Source organism: Sander vitreus, chromosome 15, assembly GCF_031162955.1.
Source record: "Sander vitreus isolate 19-12246 chromosome 15, sanVit1, whole genome shotgun sequence".
Taxonomy (NCBI): domain Eukaryota; kingdom Metazoa; phylum Chordata; class Actinopteri; order Perciformes; family Percidae; genus Sander; species Sander vitreus.
In genome coordinates, this window is record NC_135869.1 from 12,668,070 (window position 1) to 12,685,139 (window position 17,070).

The window sequence follows — 17,070 nt, forward strand, 5'->3', positions numbered from 1 at the left end:
CCCTGACTCTGACTCATTCATCCACATCAGGTACTGATATCATCAGATAACAGAGATCAGATATCACACACACAACATAAATGATCCTAATGATGAGATCAATCACACTGTCTTAAATGTGTTTTTCATGAGTTTCACATGTAGTTATGAAAAAAATATGCAATCTGCTAAATCTATGCCAAATTATATTAAATCTATAGCTGTCTATGACTGCTATTCCTTTCCACTGACTATTCATGCCCTGTATGTCTAATGTTACAGTTACAGTAAATGCTATTTTCCCTGTCTGTCAAGTACAGCAATATTTAAATTTCTTGTAACTTCTCAGCAGGGTGACATTGCTTATTGGTTAGCGTCAGAGGTAAAAGAAGAGCACCATAGGCATCCTTGGGGTCATGCCTTCAGTCATGTTATGACAACATAGCAACGATGAAATGCCACTTTAGAAACCTAGTAAGTCACTATGCAAGGTCCTTCAGTGTTGAGATTATCTTTTTAGAGTCAACATGACACAGAGCAATAATAAGGGGTTTTCCGACCGGAGGGATTTTTGCAGTTCTTAGAACTAAACATTCCTAGAACACTTTTTTCGTAGTGTTCCGACAGGAAAAATTTGGGGATTTTTAAGTTCCTCTTTTAGCTCCTACTTCAGAGCACGGTCTTTTCCCTTTTCCCTTTTCCTAGGTGTACTTGATTGGTCAAACTTATAAGTCACGCCCACTGCCAACTTGGAAACTTGCAGACAGAGCAACAACGGGACATTTTTAACAATCTTATACATCATTAAATTCACTTCTGACAACGTTTTAGGCGAGAAATTAACTGTTTAGATTTCGAATATAGGCAGTCTTGTGTAAATTGATGCCGAATTGACAATTTGCTTCAAAGTTTTCGGAGTTCAGAAGCTCCATCAATCGCTCTCGTAAATAAGAGGCTTTTATTTCGCCGTTGATGGTTTGTTTGTTTAAATATCACAACACATGTCCATCATAAGATTAACGGGAACCTGTGGTTAACTGTCTTTTCGGAGTTAAACTCCACAAGCGTGTCCTGCGGCTCACCGGCAAAGACCGTTGCAGTGCTTGCGTCACTCCCTTACCCCTCCTACCAGTCCCATATGGCCACTTGGCCAGTGGGAATGCAAACGGAAAAAAAGATTTTGGGGGAGAGCAGTTCTTAGAACTGAACTTTTCCTCTAAAAAGTACAAGTACTATCCGGTCGGAAAGCACCTATAGACTGTAAAAAAGAGGAGACAGTACACAGAGTTTTAGTTATAATTTGAGTATTCACCTGCTTAAACAGCAAAAGGGCATCAGATAGCTGTCACCTCCTTGCTGTTTTTGGGTGAGTCATGCTATGCTAATGAAGCCATGGGGTGTGAATGGTGTGTAAAGGTGAACAGTGATAAGGTGAGCCCTGTCACAGTGATCGTCACTGTCACAGTCACAGTCATCCCTCCAACAGCAGCAGGCCACACCTGGCCAAGACGAGCTTTGTGTTGCATAACAGCGCTGCCACAGCTGCTGGGAAGTGACATTTAAATGAGCTGTCTCAGAGAAAGAGACAGGGAGTCGGAGGGAGAGAGGGGGAGGAGAAGGGCAATTGCAGGATAAAGCCCGGCCTGTCAGAAGGTGGTAAAAAAGGCAAAATGTTGCAAGTTTGAGTAACAGAAGAAGACTGAATCCGACCCGACACACAGTGCTTGGTTAGCAGCAAAAAGTATCAGAGGGAAAGTGGGCATCGATTTCTGCACACCATCTTCAACTTGACTCTTGTGCTTCATACTGGCACCACAGAGTCAAGTGTTACCAGCTATTACAGTGTGTGTGTCAGCAGGCTGGTGCTGTGTTCAAACATGTGCCCTCAAAAGAGTGTCTTACATAACAACAGCAGCAGCAACAACAACAAGCAGCTGACCACCAACACTCCTTTTTCACCATCCATCTTGCAACCCGGTCTGGCCTTAGGGATGGTCAGACGCCACACAGGCAGCACAAGGCCAGGATTTAAGGTATGTCTGCGGATCAGAGTGTAAGCCAGTCATGGGTACACACAGCCGACATACCATGTGAGGGAACAGTAACAGACTGAAGAAGACCCTTGTGTTCCACTTCAAAGGAATGTTGCTCTCGTGCCACAGTTTCCATGGAATCACCACTTAATTCTCACTTGACACACAATCCTATTTCAGTTTCGGATTTGCCGATAGTCATGCAAATTCTTCTCTTCTTCTTTGTGTAAGTTGTTAGTAAATGGAAACTCATATCACTTCACATGAGGCAGCCCCAGAGACGTTATCATACCATGTGACAATGTACAGGCTTTAGGCTGGAACTTTATTTTATCATAAACTGGACACAAGAACACATACACAAACGTCTATATGAGCCTAGAAATCTTTCACATTTTAGGTATTTAATTGCTGGAGGGGGAAAAAAAACACCCTCATGCATTACCTAAAAGTCACCTCAGTCATATACACAACCAATTCAAATAGTTCAACATACTGTACTGTATTTCCATCTGCTATTTTCCCAAATGTTTAAAACCAAATGCAGACTATGAGTTAAAAGTATCAATTATGCAAACACACATTATTGTGACACTAAGAAAAATCTGATTAATGGGCTATTTATTCAGGGTTGTTAACCATCATGTGATGGAAGGCGTGTTGATAATCATAGGACAAAACATAAAGAGGCTCTGCTCAAAGGAACATTGCTACCCTGAAGGTTCACAACAGCTGAACAATCAACAGGCTGAGAACTTGATAAAACTCTGTGGTAGACAGAAAAAAAAGACACAGACATTTAATACCACTGTAACATTTACCAGAACATTTGAAAAAGCCCTTTTAGATTTTGACTAGTGAAAACAGAATAAGACTCAAGCTGTGTAGTTATGGGAGAAAAAAATAATCGTTCAGTCTAAAGCGTCCAAGAAGCAGCAACACACTTGAAGGTAAGAGCTATGCATTTCTATCACCCATGTCTCCAGGGTTGATGACTACTGCCCCCTGCCATGTATTTCTTATTATTGCAGCCAGTAGATCTTAAGATCTGTCACTTAAGTTTCCATCATCTCCTCCGCTCTCGTCCTCATCTTCATTGCCTTTTCCATTCATGGCCTCTACCCTGGCCAGCAGCAACGGCAGGTTTATGGCAAGGCCCGACTCCTCCTCGTCTGAATCATCCTTTGGAGGATAGAAGCTCCTTGCCTTTTCCAGAAAATCTTCAGCTATATCTAGATACAGGAGTCGATCCTACGAAGAGGTAAAGAAAGAGAAGACGTGATTGAAGCAGCGAAACTGAATGTGATTATTGTCAGAATATGGGTGTTAAAGGGGTTAGTGTCTTTCACTGCACCACAGGAATTGCATATGTCAGCCTATATCGTCCAGAGGCTGTGATCTGAACCTCTGGAAGAATCTTGATTCATTTATCTTTTGACCATTTAAAAATGATAAGATAAGCCTCTGTTGAATGATATCCAATACCTTCTCTGCAACTGTGAGATAATTCACCATTGGTTCATCCTGAGTTCATGCCCCTAGCCTTAGAGACACAGGTAACAGGAGCTAAATGGATTTTTGGATACTGAAGTTGCAGTTAGACCTATTTAACAAGACAGCTACAAGAGGTTGAGGAAAAGTACCCCTCGTTATGGCCTGGAGCACAGGGATGGAGTAAACACGCCCTCATTTTGGGTTAGGTCATGATTACGATGAGTGATATGTCTCACACCACCCAAGGGTGCTTTTTAACCTCTAGGTCACAGCAATGGCACTTTCACTTGAGGGATCAGTATGAGATCAAAGTTCACCAGGATTAGTAGATATCTCTCTGGTGGCGGCTCTCTGCTGCTGAAGATGGAAGTCTCACTGTGGAGCGTATTAAGCATGGCACGTGCTGCGGGGGCATTACGCATACGGTCATGTGAGGCTCCAGCAGACACCGTCAGCAGCGAGTCGGCCTCCGCCGTGAAACCTAGAGAAGAAGGTAAACCATGTCCCGTTACTATGTATGCAGAAGTGTAAATCTGTCCCACATCTCATCTGTTCAGCATTACCTAAATTCTCCATGACTGTCTTCCATTTGTCTCTGACTTCTCGACGGGTATCTCTCATGGCATCGATGCCAACACTTAGTCGGCGATAGCCCTGAACAAGAAAAGAACAAAGCTGTAAAAACTATTTCTTTCAGCATGCTGAATTTCTCTCATAGGAGAGGCTCTTCCGGTCTACTCTCTTGTAATTAGATCATTTCACCATTGTCTTGCTGCCCCATAGCTGGTTTGAATGACAGATCATAATCATTTTATACAGCTTAAGATGATTTGTCATTCATGTTTTCTGTCTGTTGCACTCTTTTGCACCTTCTGTAGTTACATTTCAGACCTTTTTTGCACCAGTCAACTGGAGTTCTTTTTTTCACTGCTGTACAAGTTATTGGTTTCTTTTTTCAACTTCAGGTTAACATGAATGAATAAAGCCTCAAGACTCTAATCTGTGTCAAGAAAATCTTTCCTCACATACCGTGGATCCCATGCGGGTCTTGTTCCTGGCCTGCAGCAGGCCGTATAGGACTCGGTCGTCATCTCTCTCCGAGTGGCTGGGGTCTCCTGGCTCACTCCACAGGTTGGTCTCCTCATCACGACGCTTCTGGACTTCACGGTTAAAATACTCCAACGGATCCTGACTGTTAGCCATCACACACAAGCAATAAATACACTTTCATACAGTGGATGTACATACATAATCAAATATGACACATGACAATTACAGTACTTACTGACACTATAAAATACATTTTTGGTGCATTGTTCTGTTATGTGTAAATGATAGGTAAATGATGATAATCGTGTTAAAGTGGTAGGTGGTCTTCTTACGGTATTAAAGGCTGCTTTTCCTCATCTTCGTCATCGTCGTCACCACTATCGCAGCAGCAGCAGCAGAGCTTCTTAAAGGCTGAACCCATCTAGAGTCAATGGGTAGTAGGTGTTCACAATGGTTGATAATCCAGACGTAAATCGGACTTCAGTTCTTTGAAAGGTAGAACAACTTCCTTGGTTCTTCAAGCAATAGTAAAGCGGATTCCAGTGGTGAGTCTGGTCTGATATGTATGAACTCAGCTGGTTTGCTTTTAATTTTCACAATGCTTCTGTGCTGTAGATGCTCTCTCCTTAGAGAGGAGACCTTATTCACAGCCTATGTATCAAAAAAGATTTGGCAAAGTAAGAAAAGGCACCTGTCACAACATGTGGTCCACTAGAATGAATCTAAATGATCTGGTTTCACTCTCAGAGGAAGAGCATCTGGTAAAAATGATCAGAAAGAAAATCAGGTTAAAAAAAAGTTACAAAACAAGTCACTGATCCCCAAACTACCAGCTTCCCATTTATAGGGCCCAGTCAGGGCTCCACATCCAGATCATGAACCAGAGCCTGTCCGGGTAGAGATGCTCAGGCAGATGGCAGCCCAAGGACTGGTGCTTCTCATCAGCCTTATGAAGGGGACAAAGAGCGCAGTGAGGCGCTCCCTCTCTCATCGATTTAAAAAACACACATTCACACACCCACAGCCTCAGAAGACAGTCACAACATAATCATGTGAGCTGCTCCAGCTCTTGTCCTCAGCATTTGGTTTTGCCCTGAGGACAACACATCTCCTTTTCAACAGTAGGTCTGATTACACACTCTATATCCAATCTACCAGAGCTGTATTAAGGATTATTATAAATTCATTGCATCACTGTGATCACTTAACCATGAATCTGTATACATCTGGTAAATTAGAATCTTTGTATGGATTACTTTGAATTTCTGAAGATTTCATAGAATATCTGAATATCTATCTATCTATATTCTAAAAGAAAAACAGAAGTCTGGTTAAGCATTGTGAACATTGCAACAGGCTGACACACATGTGACATAGGCTCAGGTCACATGTTATTATTGTTCATGACATAACCCCCCCCCCCCCAAGGATCCAATGCTGGAAAATATAGGGGTAGAAAGTACCATAATATAAGAGTCATTCAGTATCACGTAGGGGGAAGGTAAAATAATCTATATCACGTAGATCATACAAGATATACATACATACATACAGTATACAAAAACGATATACAGAGTATGAAATTGATAAAAGCAAGAGGTTTATATTAACAACTGGTTTTGACTGCAAGTTAAATGAGGCTTGGAAGCTGGAACACTGTCATGGGTTTATATATTTTATTAGACATAAGACACTGGTTAAGACTCAAAAACGGTCGGTCAGTATAGAGTATGTGATGGCTTCAAATTAACATGTTTGATGAATGGTCTATGGACACACTAAAAGTATTATTAAAACAAATCAAAGAAAGTACTCCAAGCAAGCTTCATACGCATACAGTATAACTTTGCTTAACGTATTAATCATTGATTCAACAGTATAAAATAAATGCAAAGCAAAAGAAAAGGTGGACATGTAATGTGACTATGTTAAAGGCACCAAAATGTCATTCATTAATGACATTCTCTCAGTACAGTACTGAATGTAGCTAAAACCAATCCCCTTAAATCTCTAGCCACTTGTTTGACTTTATAAAAAGGAATAATTTCAGACTGTGATCGCAGCATTCACAAATAACCTGGGCTTACAAAGTAAAATGCCTCAAGGTCGTGTGGCCATGATGCGAGTGTGATGTGGTGAATGACCACATTACACTCACAACATCAGTCTACACAAATATGCCGTTTCAACATATGAACATTTCAATAAAGTTGTTTCACGCCTTATTTCTCAAGATTGAAAAGTACAAGGAAGAACAAGTCACTCTCTTTGGTTCAACTCCACAGTAGTTTGAACCAATGACCAGACCTCAGTCTTTTTAGCTTTCATTACATATGCAATGTTAAACACAAACAAAGCTAGAACTCAACAAGCTAGAAGTGACATTTCTAACTGATTAAAAACATCATGCTCGATGATGTAAGAAATTATAGAAAAACATCATTCCGTGCCACATCTCAGGCCCTGAGGGAAGCCAGAACTAAAGTCAATGGAAATCCGTAAAGTAATAACTTTTGAAGACAAATAATGAGTCAGCTCTTTTACCATAAGGCCATTAGAGGTTATTGGCACCAAAATTAGCTTTAGTTAGTATACAGCAGCCCAATTTATGAACATTATCACCGTCATCTTCATTTGTCTTAATGAGCTTGACAATGCATTTGCAACACATCACCTCATCTGACTGGTTTGACTTCCTGGCTGATCCCGACGTGCAAAACAAAAGCAGTATTAAAAACCCTCAGTAACAGTTGATTAAATGTTAGCCAATTTTTGCACCCTGGGACAGAGAATGATGTCAAACCACAGTAGGAGGCTTTCACTATGTGGATCAGTGGTGTCTCCCTCTAGTGGTGATTAGACTACATGTGACATCTTTCCCCATCTATTACAGTGTAGAAAAGGAGAATAAACGGTGTGGAAATAGCTTTTACCCATTTAAATTAAGTGTGTTTGTTGAAAATATGGCTGTGAAGTGTGGATTGTTTTAGGGCAGGTGCACCAGAGAAACACATTTAAGATGGTACAGTGAAAACATACACACAAAATAATTAAAACAAAAGCAGCAAGTAAACGTGTGCGGTAAGATAAGGCTCAGAGAGACAGCTGCTTCATGCCATTGCACCAGTTATTTTGTAACAAGTGAAACAGATGCCCAAACAGTGAGATTCACTGGGATCTTCATACAGGTTTACTTGTTTCAGTAAGGTCCACCCTGCCACAAGACGACTTAGCAGATTCAGGAAGCACAGTACTCGTTGCACGGCGAGGGACACAGCAAAACAGTTACAGGTCCACATAAAAATATGTATGTGATCACGCTTAAAAAACAACATTGAAGTTTAAGGATGAGGAGGAACATTGTCTTTGAAATCTGAAAAACTCCTCTTCTCTTGTGACTGAAGTGTGGTTACATGTCTCACATCTCCTATGCTTACAAGTGCAGTGTTCTCAGTCAGGGTAGCACATCCCTTCAGCTGAGGGTACTGCTAAAGCATTGTTTTGGGGTCCACTAACAGAAAAGAATAGTGACATCTCTCAGCCAAAGTTAGATGTCTCTCCTGTTTTATGTGTGTTGGTGGGAGCGGAATGAGGGCCGCAGCTCAGCGATACGTTGCCGTAAATGGGACATGAATTCAAACATGGTGGCGGCCAGACTCTGGTGGATGAGGTAGCGGGGCAGTCGGCCCTGACGAGACACAAACAGTGACTGTTAATTCTGTGCTTCTTACACATAACTTTTTGGCACACCTGAAATATATTTATGCTTTTCTTTCATCTTTCATTTTTATCCATGCTAACGGCATGGCTCTATTGATGGCGGTCTGTCAGTCCACCACATAGAACTATGTTGAGATATTGCTATGACATTATGTACAGACATCCATGGTCCCCAGAGACGCTTCATCTAACGCCATCGTCACGTCAAAATTTCAATTTGTTCAGTAACATTCCCATCAGCTGCTCAGCAGCTTTCTTTGTCTCAGTGTGTTCTGCAATTCAAAAATTCATCCTTGTTATTTATATGTTAATAGATTCTAGTATAATTACTGATTGATCTATTTTTCTGCATCTGGTCACTATTTGCTGCTGCAGCACCTCTTTTTTAATTACAGAAAATTTGAATTTTATCGATCTTCAAGGCAACGATGATCCCATCTTGCCTCGAATGACATAAAATGGCAGATTAACTGAGGCGCGTATCTTCTCACCTTCAAGTCTGTGTTGAGGACCCAGATGAAGGTGCAGACGGACGGGTTACTGCTGGATTTGAGCACCACAAATCCTCCGGGACCGTTCTCTCCCCTGAGGCCAACAATAAAAAAAAAAAAGGTAGGAGAGAAGACAGAGAAGTTTAAGAAATTAAACTAACACAACTGCACTTTTGTCAAATCGACACGATGTTCAGAATCTCACCTGACGTAGCGACCGCTTGAAGGTTTGCTGTTGTGGTCAGTTGCCATGCCAGCAGACAGGTAGCAGTCTCGTTTGCGTTCCACCCGCCGAACATTAACAAAGTCCCTAAAGGAAAGAAAAATCCATCGGTCAGTCAATTTACATTATTTCAGACCTGCAGTCTGCATGAAAATAAGGTGAAAGAAAATAAACCGCCACATATTGAAGCTGGCTGTATGCTGTGCTGATGTACCTCGCAGACACAACTCCCCCTGCTGCTCCAGAGGCGACATCATATGATACTAGAGTGTTGTCGTCAACCCTCTGAAGGATCTGAGGAGAAGGCAGACAGCCCTGTTAAGACTGTGGCACAACACGATGCAAAATATTCAGAAACATGAGTAAAAATACGTCAAAGTTGTCACCTGGCAGGCGGAAACAGTTTTGTTCCACTGGACCATCTTCTCTGGTTGCAGAATTACCTCCTGATACACAAGCTCAGCAGGACACTGCATAAAGGCCTGAACAAAACCAACAATACACAAACATTACAAAATGCCTCTTTTAAACCTGAAAAACATAACTCAACACACAGGTCATTTAAGCACAAGCATAAGTGTGTCTAAAAGTAAAATGAATCTGAGGCTGTGTTATGACCAGGCCTTGTTTATCATTTAGGTGATTATCATTAGCATCTCAAATAGCCTTCAGTCATGTAGCATCCTGTAAATAGCAGGCGTCCTTTGACTATCTCTCTGGGAAATTACCCCTGCTAAAAGGACTCCTTTGCAACGTGACTCCAGTTGCTCTGAAGCTAGTAGAATAGCACCAGGAAGTCTCTTTAATATCCGATTTAACACCACATTAGTCTTGATTATTTCATAACAGTGACCTCTAGAAGTTGTTCAAATACATACATGCCCATCAGCTGCAAAGTGTACTTAATTCAGTTACGGCAGAGTGTTTAAAAGGTCCCATGGCATACAAATTTCACTTTGAGGTTTTTATGGTCCCCCAGTGGCTAGAAATGGTGATAGGTGTAAACCAAGCCCTGGGTATCCTGCTCTGCCTTTGAGAAAATGAAAGCTCAGATGGGCCGATCTGGAATCTCCTCCTTATGAGGTCATAAGGAGCAAGGTTACCTCCCCTTTCTCTGCTTTGCCCACCCAGAGAATTTGTCCCACCCATGAGAGAGAGAGACATCATGGCTTGCAAACGAGCGAAGCATAGCAGTTGGTCAAGGCCACACCCCCACCCTCCACCTTGCTCCCCCTCTCTCCTCCTCAATAACATTTAAAGCTACAGACACAGAAATGGCACATCCTAAGGAAAGCTCATTGTGGGACTGGCTCTAGTGGCTGTAATTCTGCGCCAAGGCTGAATTTCGGGAAAGAGACTTCAGATACAGTATTAGGGGACCACTAAGGTCTATATAAAAGCATCCAAAAAGCAGCATGTCATAGGACCTTTAAAAGGATTGTGAAGGCTGCACTGATACAGCCTGACCTACTCTTTACAGTTACAATAATGTAGTACAGAATCAGTCCTAAACATAGAATACCAATGAGAATGAATATGGCATTAAACAGACAGTTTTATATCCATGTTTAATGCCATATTCAGTCTCATTTTTATATCTATGTTTAATGCCATATTCAGTCTCATTTTTATATCTATAGCATTAAACAGCTTGAAAAAACAAATATTTTTGCTCTATATAAGCTTCATTTGGATCACTACTAGAGCATATGTCTTGGTGAGACACAGTGCTGCTGTACCTTCAGAATGAAAGTCTTTCCATGGAAGGGAATCTCCAGAGTGTAGACACAGTCTCCCATGTCCTGAAATGAAACTAAATACTGTTAGTAGGATGATTATTTCTCTTTCGTTTCAGTGTATCTAAGGAAAACTAAAGTAAAAAACTATTTACCTTTTTGGTGGTAAAATATAGATGGCCTTTTTTTTTTTTATCGAAAATTTCAGATTCAGATAAGGACTACAAATAAACTGAAACCATTCCTGCAGTGAATGTGGAACGAGTTGGGTTTTCGATTAGTGTTTGAAATTTGGATCTGGGTCCAATTTGCTAAATGATGTTGTTTCACTGAGTCCAGAGTCTCACTGAATCTGCTTTTCTTATTAGCAAAGAACTGTGCACGAAATACTGAATTAACTACATAGCAAATATGTGACCCATCTAAGCAGTAAGTTATAGTTTTAGTACTCTGAACGCCCATCTTGGACTTTTATTTCTCTCCAAACAAGCTACTTAACTGGATCCATATTGAATAAACAGCACAGCCCGACCAGTACTGGATTGTCGAAGCTGATGCCAATATTGAGAGTTTAAAAAAAAAACTGATAAAGCTGTATCAGCCAATAGTAATTTTTTTTCAACATTAACACATAACCCAAGGAAACTAGGGACTAACTCAGGACACCATTACTCCACCAATGAATAATAATCTGAATGTCGAGGACAGCCCCTTTAAAGAATTATGATCAAGGCATACAGTGTAAAATCAGTCAGTGCTATGTGGTGGACAAACTATGTAATAGTGAAAGACCTCAAAACCAGCTTGGCATTTCCGTACAGCAATTTTTTGTTACTCATCGACCGACATACATATACACACTAGGGCTGGGCGATATGGAGAATATCAAATATCACAATATTTTTGACCAAATACCTCGATATCGATACCGCAATGATATTGTAGCGTTGACTATTGGTGCTTTCACAAAATATTTACACAATGAGATTTTTGATAAATAATCATCAATAATGTGGATATAATGACTGATTGGGAAAAGGCAAATAATAGAACAGCTAGAACAGTCAGGTAAGTTCAGAAAATGACACAACTTTACTGTAATGCAGCCTATAAAACCAGGAAAAGACAACATTTAAGCCATATTACGATATCCAAAATCTAAGACGATATCTAGTCTCATATCACGATGTCGATATAATATCGATATATTGCCCAGCTCTAATACACACCAATATCTGCAATGTGCTAATACCGGTAGATATATTGGTCCAACTCTAATACACAAATTCAATACAAAATTCTGATTCATTAAATTATAATCAGGGTGACCGGATAGCTCAGTTGGTAGAGCGGGTGCTCATATATAGGTGTTTACTCCTCGACGCAGCGGGCCCGGGTTTGAATCCGACCTGCGGCCCTTTGCTGTGTGTCAATCCCCCCCCCCTCGCTCCTTTCATTTCTTCAGCTGTTCTGTCAATAAAGGCCTAAAAATGCCCAAATGATAATCTTTTTAAAATAAATAAATAAAACACAATTGCAATCAAACCCCAACCCTCCATATGGCTTGAAGGAAAACACAATGAAGTTTTGGTGCTTGAACACTTTGGGAGTCTGACACTTTGTCTACACTGGCCACATAACCAAAGCAACACATCACCAGGGCAGCTTCAGTCCTCTGTCAGTCCCTCAGATGCATTTTAGCACTGTAGTTACGCATGTGACTGCAACCAAAGGGCAAGAGAAGACACTTCTTCATTGGATAGATCAAATATATTGAAGCTAAATCATTCACTCACATTGTTTTTTTCATACTTCCAGTTTTCCTCCTGGGCTAAGATCTGCTCTACCACAGACATGGCCTCACGACCCTGTCTGACATACTCCTTCTCCTGGAACGAGAGTGAGAAGAGGAAATAAAATAATCAGTCACGATCAGGTGAGGAGTACAGAGACTCCTCAGACTGATGCAGGTACCTGTGTAGTGACAGCTTTGCGTCCAAGACCCTCCTCATCCAGATCCTCTTCAGATCCTGCAGACACAAGTTCAGAGCCAAAATTCAAATTGTGGCTCAAATACAGGACATAATAAACCCACTAAGGCCCACGCACAGGCTGATTAAACAAGGACCGATCACAACAGAGGAGCAGACATCACCTGCGACGGATTCAGGTGGAGAGTAAAACTGTCCGTCTGAAACAGCGCGGGGGTAGATCATGGGGGCTCGTTCACAGGCTGCGTTCACCGCTGCCAGGTAGGCTGATGTCAAAGAAGAAAAATAGTTAGAAAAGGAGAAACAGATTTTGGTGGCGTCGTGTTCAAACTTGTCAGAAATCTCTCTCTCACCTCTCTCATCGTCGGCCTCCTGAGTGAGCACCTTGAAGTCAAGGAACCAGGTCTCCAGCCAGGCCACCACAAACGAAGTGATGGGTATCACATAGCCAAAGGCATTCTGGGAAAGGAGCTGTGTAGAGAGAGAAACCATGTCATCCTGAAGCTGCGGGGTATCAAACTAAAATATAAGTACTATTACGAGAAGTGGTTGCATTTTGTGTTGTTATTTCCCCATTGTTGAATATTTAAAGAGCTGTAAAAATGTTCCTCTGTGCTGCATAAAACAATCAAATCATAAAAACTCTTATCAGCTCATCGTCCGGTCAGACAGCCGATTTACTGGCATAAATGCAGAAGTGAAAAAGTCTCTGTGGTTTTGACCGATATGCACCAAACACACATATACACAACTGTAAAAATGTAGCGGAGGCAGGAGGGGGGGGGACACTCACACTAGATACGATGACCTTAACAACGAGGAAGACGCTGGTCACTAGAGTGGTAACCTGTGGAGGAAGGACGATTTGTGTTATAATTCACATCCAGATCTGCTAATAAGAAATATAACATGATTTCATCAGTGTGTGCTTCACTGTGCCTTAGGTCACTTACCGCAATAACCCACCAATGCTTCAACCGAAAAGCAGCGTAACCCACTTGTAGACACAGGAAACGAAACAAGGCAAGCAGCTGAGACAAGGAGGAAGGAACAGAAACGTTAAAAAAAAAAATGACCTCAGGCATTTAAAATGATTGCGTGCTTCAGGCGTGTTGACCTATGTTAACATTTCCTCCTCTTGCGTCTATAAATGTTGTGATAAACCTTGAGAGCTCATTCACATACTATAATACAATATCCGCCTGGTTGACAAATAAATAAATAACAAATTACAGGTTGAACATGAGTATCTATCTGCTCATTGAGAGGTCAAAGCTTTCCAGACATGATCAGGATACACACTAACACACAATGCCATCTTTCTACATAGAAATTAAATGAAATGTTCTCAGAGTTGGATTGACCCACTTACAAAGATGTCAAAGAAGGAAGATCTGTAGTCATAAAGGACGACCTCATTTTTTAATCTCTCCCAGATCGAGCTGGAGATCTGCAGGAGAACAGAGCAGAGTCCGATCAGTCTTAACCCGTCACTGCTGTGGCAGACAGGACAAAAACCATGTCTCTAAAAACATCCCGCCCAAAATAAACACTCACATTCAGCTCAATAATCCACAGAAGGGAGATGAAGAGCAGATCGAATGTCACGAAGAGACAGAAGGTGCGGCGCACGTCAGAGATGGCCTTGCGCTCTGTGGGTGGCAACAGGTACGGGGAAGGGAGGGACAGCGATGTAGAGTAGGAAGCGTTCAGGGAGGCGATGGCAGGGAGGCTGCCCCCGAGCTCCCCATAGTCTCCACCTGGCATTCCTGCTGTGAGACAGGAAACTCCCCCCCTGTAAAAAGGGAGATAAGGTCCTTCTGTATTAACCAAAAAATGGAAAGAATGTGCATAAAAAGAGCTATAAAGCATACACTGTTTGCCCAATATGGATGTGAAAAACCCTTTAAAGCATAAAAAGCAGTTTATACTGAGTCCAATGTGTGCTAGAGTAGCACCTAAACACGTGTCACAATTTTCATTAAGGACGGCTCATAATACTCATAACATTAATATTCTAAAGATTAAGATCCAGTACACAAGTTTTCATCTGTCTTGTCTTCATCAGGGCAACATCTAAATAAAAATGTTTGGTGAATAAAACATGTATTAGATATAACATAACATACATTATGCCACATGTTTTTATTGTGATGGACTTGCTTTTACTAGTCTGCACCGTGGGGGTGGTGTGTGTGTGTGTGTGTGTGTGTGTGTGTGTGTGTGTGTGTGAAAAAAAGAAAGAAAAGATAACAGCAGAGAAAAATTCTTTCTTCCTTCACTGCTGTCGCTGCTCTGCGTGCAGTCTCATGACGTTGCTCAGCATTTTATCAGGTTTAAGATCCAAAAATACACATGATCCATTTGTTATATTTTGATGCTGATTTATAACATATATTTTTGACGATGAAAAACGTATTGTCTATGTTTGTTGCTACATTATCTATCCACAAATCACATGGTTAAGATAAACAGCTCTCTACATAAAGAACCACAATCCAACAGTCCTCTACCAATGTTACATTCAAGAAAAATATTTATCCATTGAAGATGTTGCCATAAAACAACCAACTCCATGACACTGAGAGTACAATCTGAATCTGGACTACACAGAATATGTTGTATTCTTTGTGTATATAAACTATTTGTGCTGCTGTATGTTTAAATGCAGGATTTGATCGTGTGGGAATTGTTGGGTCTCTGTAAACTATAGAGTGTGGTCTAGAAACTAGACTATACCTATTCCATCTGGAAAGTTTCCTGAGATCATTTCTGTTAGGATTTGACACAATAAATAAAATTGAATTAAAACGCACATTTAACTGTCAGTGTGTTTTTATAATAATTTATATTTAAAATAATAATTGCTTGTAACAGGAAGACAGTCTGTTCTGTATCAACAAGTTTGACCATTGGACCAAATGGTCAAACTTGTTGATAACCCAGTGAATCATTATCAGCCAATGCTGAGTGAGTTTCAATTGTCTCATCAACTAGCTAGCTATTTCTAGACAATGAACTTAATGTTTACAGGCATCATGAGACATCCCCGGTTTATCTACTTATCTAGAAAGACTACAGTCCTCCGCGTTTGGATAGGACATCTTTAAATCTTTAAAATTCAGATTAAAATTGTGTTTTAGCGTTTTCAGACCGCAGTAACTTACTAGCTACCCCCGCCCCTCACTTCTGCTAAAAAAAAACAACTTGTCTCGCTGTACTTCAGCATGTGTCAGGCAAGCTAACAAGCTAACGTTAACTTACCCCTGTCGACCAGCGTTACCAGTAAAACAAAACAGACCAAAAAATAATCACCAGTATCGCTGGTGCAATTTTATAGATAATTCTTGTAAACAAACGGAGTGATCAAGCGAAGAGAAGAGGCTATGTTGGCGACCACGGTTAGCTTCATGTTAATGTTACACCATGAAGAAACATGTCACAAACACATCACGTCTCACGTGAACAGCTACAGAAAGTAAGGCTATGAAGCAAGGTAATCAAGTTGACATAACCCCGCATAAAACTATTTCATAAAAACACAAATTGAAAGCATTACACTAACTAAACTTACTTGATTTACCGCATCATCATCATCATCATCGTCTTCCGGACCGGGGCTGACCTTTCAAAGATTAAATATCGTCGCAAGATGGTTTTTCTTCTTCTTTTTTGAGGTTTTACCGCAGTTGGCATCCACAATGTTGCATTACTGCCTCATTCAGGTTTTACTCTTACTCTCCCTCAGTGTCCATTCCTCTCAAAGCGTCTTTTCATTCCAGGCACTCTTAAAAAAACGTCATACTGTCTGCTTTTGGTGATTACTGTAATTGAATTAAAGGTTACAATGAATGCGTTTATAATCACGAGCTGCCCTCTGGTGGACAAAGCGCATGACTACATCACGCCGATTGTCAGTTTTATTTTGAACGTTAAACCGGATGTATGCTATTGTGTCTAGCTTGACGCTAACGAGTAGTTACTAAATGTGACCGCTAGAGGGAAAACACATGCTCGTTACTTCGACGACGTACATGGGTTGAAGCTATACAGTCTATGGTTGAAGCTATGGTTAAAGGCTGGAGCAATTAGCTAGCTAACGGTAGTAGTTACCATGTGTCTCTCTGTCATAAAGTCAGTCACTAAAAGCTTATAAATACTTTCAAAATAAAACTTACAATTTACATTGATGTAGTTACCCAATATGACCACCGGAGGGCAGCATAATCATGATTATAAACGCTCTCATCCATAGACTGTTAATATTTACAGTATGTTCTCTCATCCCACCTCGTCACGTGACGAGAGTAAAGGCAGACACAAAAACTTCGCACTTTTACTTCCGGTAAGGAC

The 17,070-nt window shown here is 40.9% G+C and overlaps 2 protein-coding genes across 3 annotated transcripts; both read right to left on the minus strand.

Moving 5' to 3' along the window:
• Window positions 1–2,318: 2,318 nt before the first annotated feature.
• On the minus strand, window positions 2,319–5,938 carry LOC144530075 (melanoregulin). Its single transcript, XM_078269482.1, has 5 exons — window positions 4,889–5,938; window positions 4,536–4,698; window positions 4,070–4,160; window positions 3,824–3,987; window positions 2,319–3,263 (listed from the first exon to the last, which is right to left on the minus strand). Exons 1-5 carry the CDS (start codon window positions 4,975–4,977, stop codon window positions 3,054–3,056), a joined length of 717 nt encoding a protein of 238 aa, XP_078125608.1. The 5' UTR covers window positions 4,978–5,938; the 3' UTR covers window positions 2,319–3,053.
• Window positions 5,939–6,218: 280 nt separating this feature from the next.
• stard3 (StAR related lipid transfer domain containing 3) lies at window positions 6,219–16,520 on the minus strand. Of its 2 annotated transcripts, none has more exons than XM_078269386.1 (15): window positions 16,292–16,520; window positions 14,275–14,512; window positions 14,090–14,167; window positions 13,671–13,748; window positions 13,511–13,564; window positions 13,071–13,188; window positions 12,882–12,983; window positions 12,701–12,756; window positions 12,523–12,615; window positions 10,730–10,792; window positions 9,377–9,472; window positions 9,205–9,284; window positions 8,973–9,077; window positions 8,768–8,861; window positions 6,219–8,244 (listed from the first exon to the last, which is right to left on the minus strand). In XM_078269386.1, the coding sequence occupies exons 2-15, from the start codon at window positions 14,482–14,484 to the stop codon at window positions 8,122–8,124; spliced, it is 1,350 nt and encodes a 449-aa protein (XP_078125512.1). In that variant the 5' UTR covers window positions 14,485–14,512; window positions 16,292–16,520; the 3' UTR covers window positions 6,219–8,121. The 2 variants fall into 2 exon arrangements, with proteins under 2 accessions (XP_078125512.1, XP_078125513.1); XM_078269387.1 differs by lacking the exon at window positions 16,292–16,520 and adding an exon at window positions 15,982–16,254.
• Window positions 16,521–17,070: the final 550 nt, after the last annotated feature.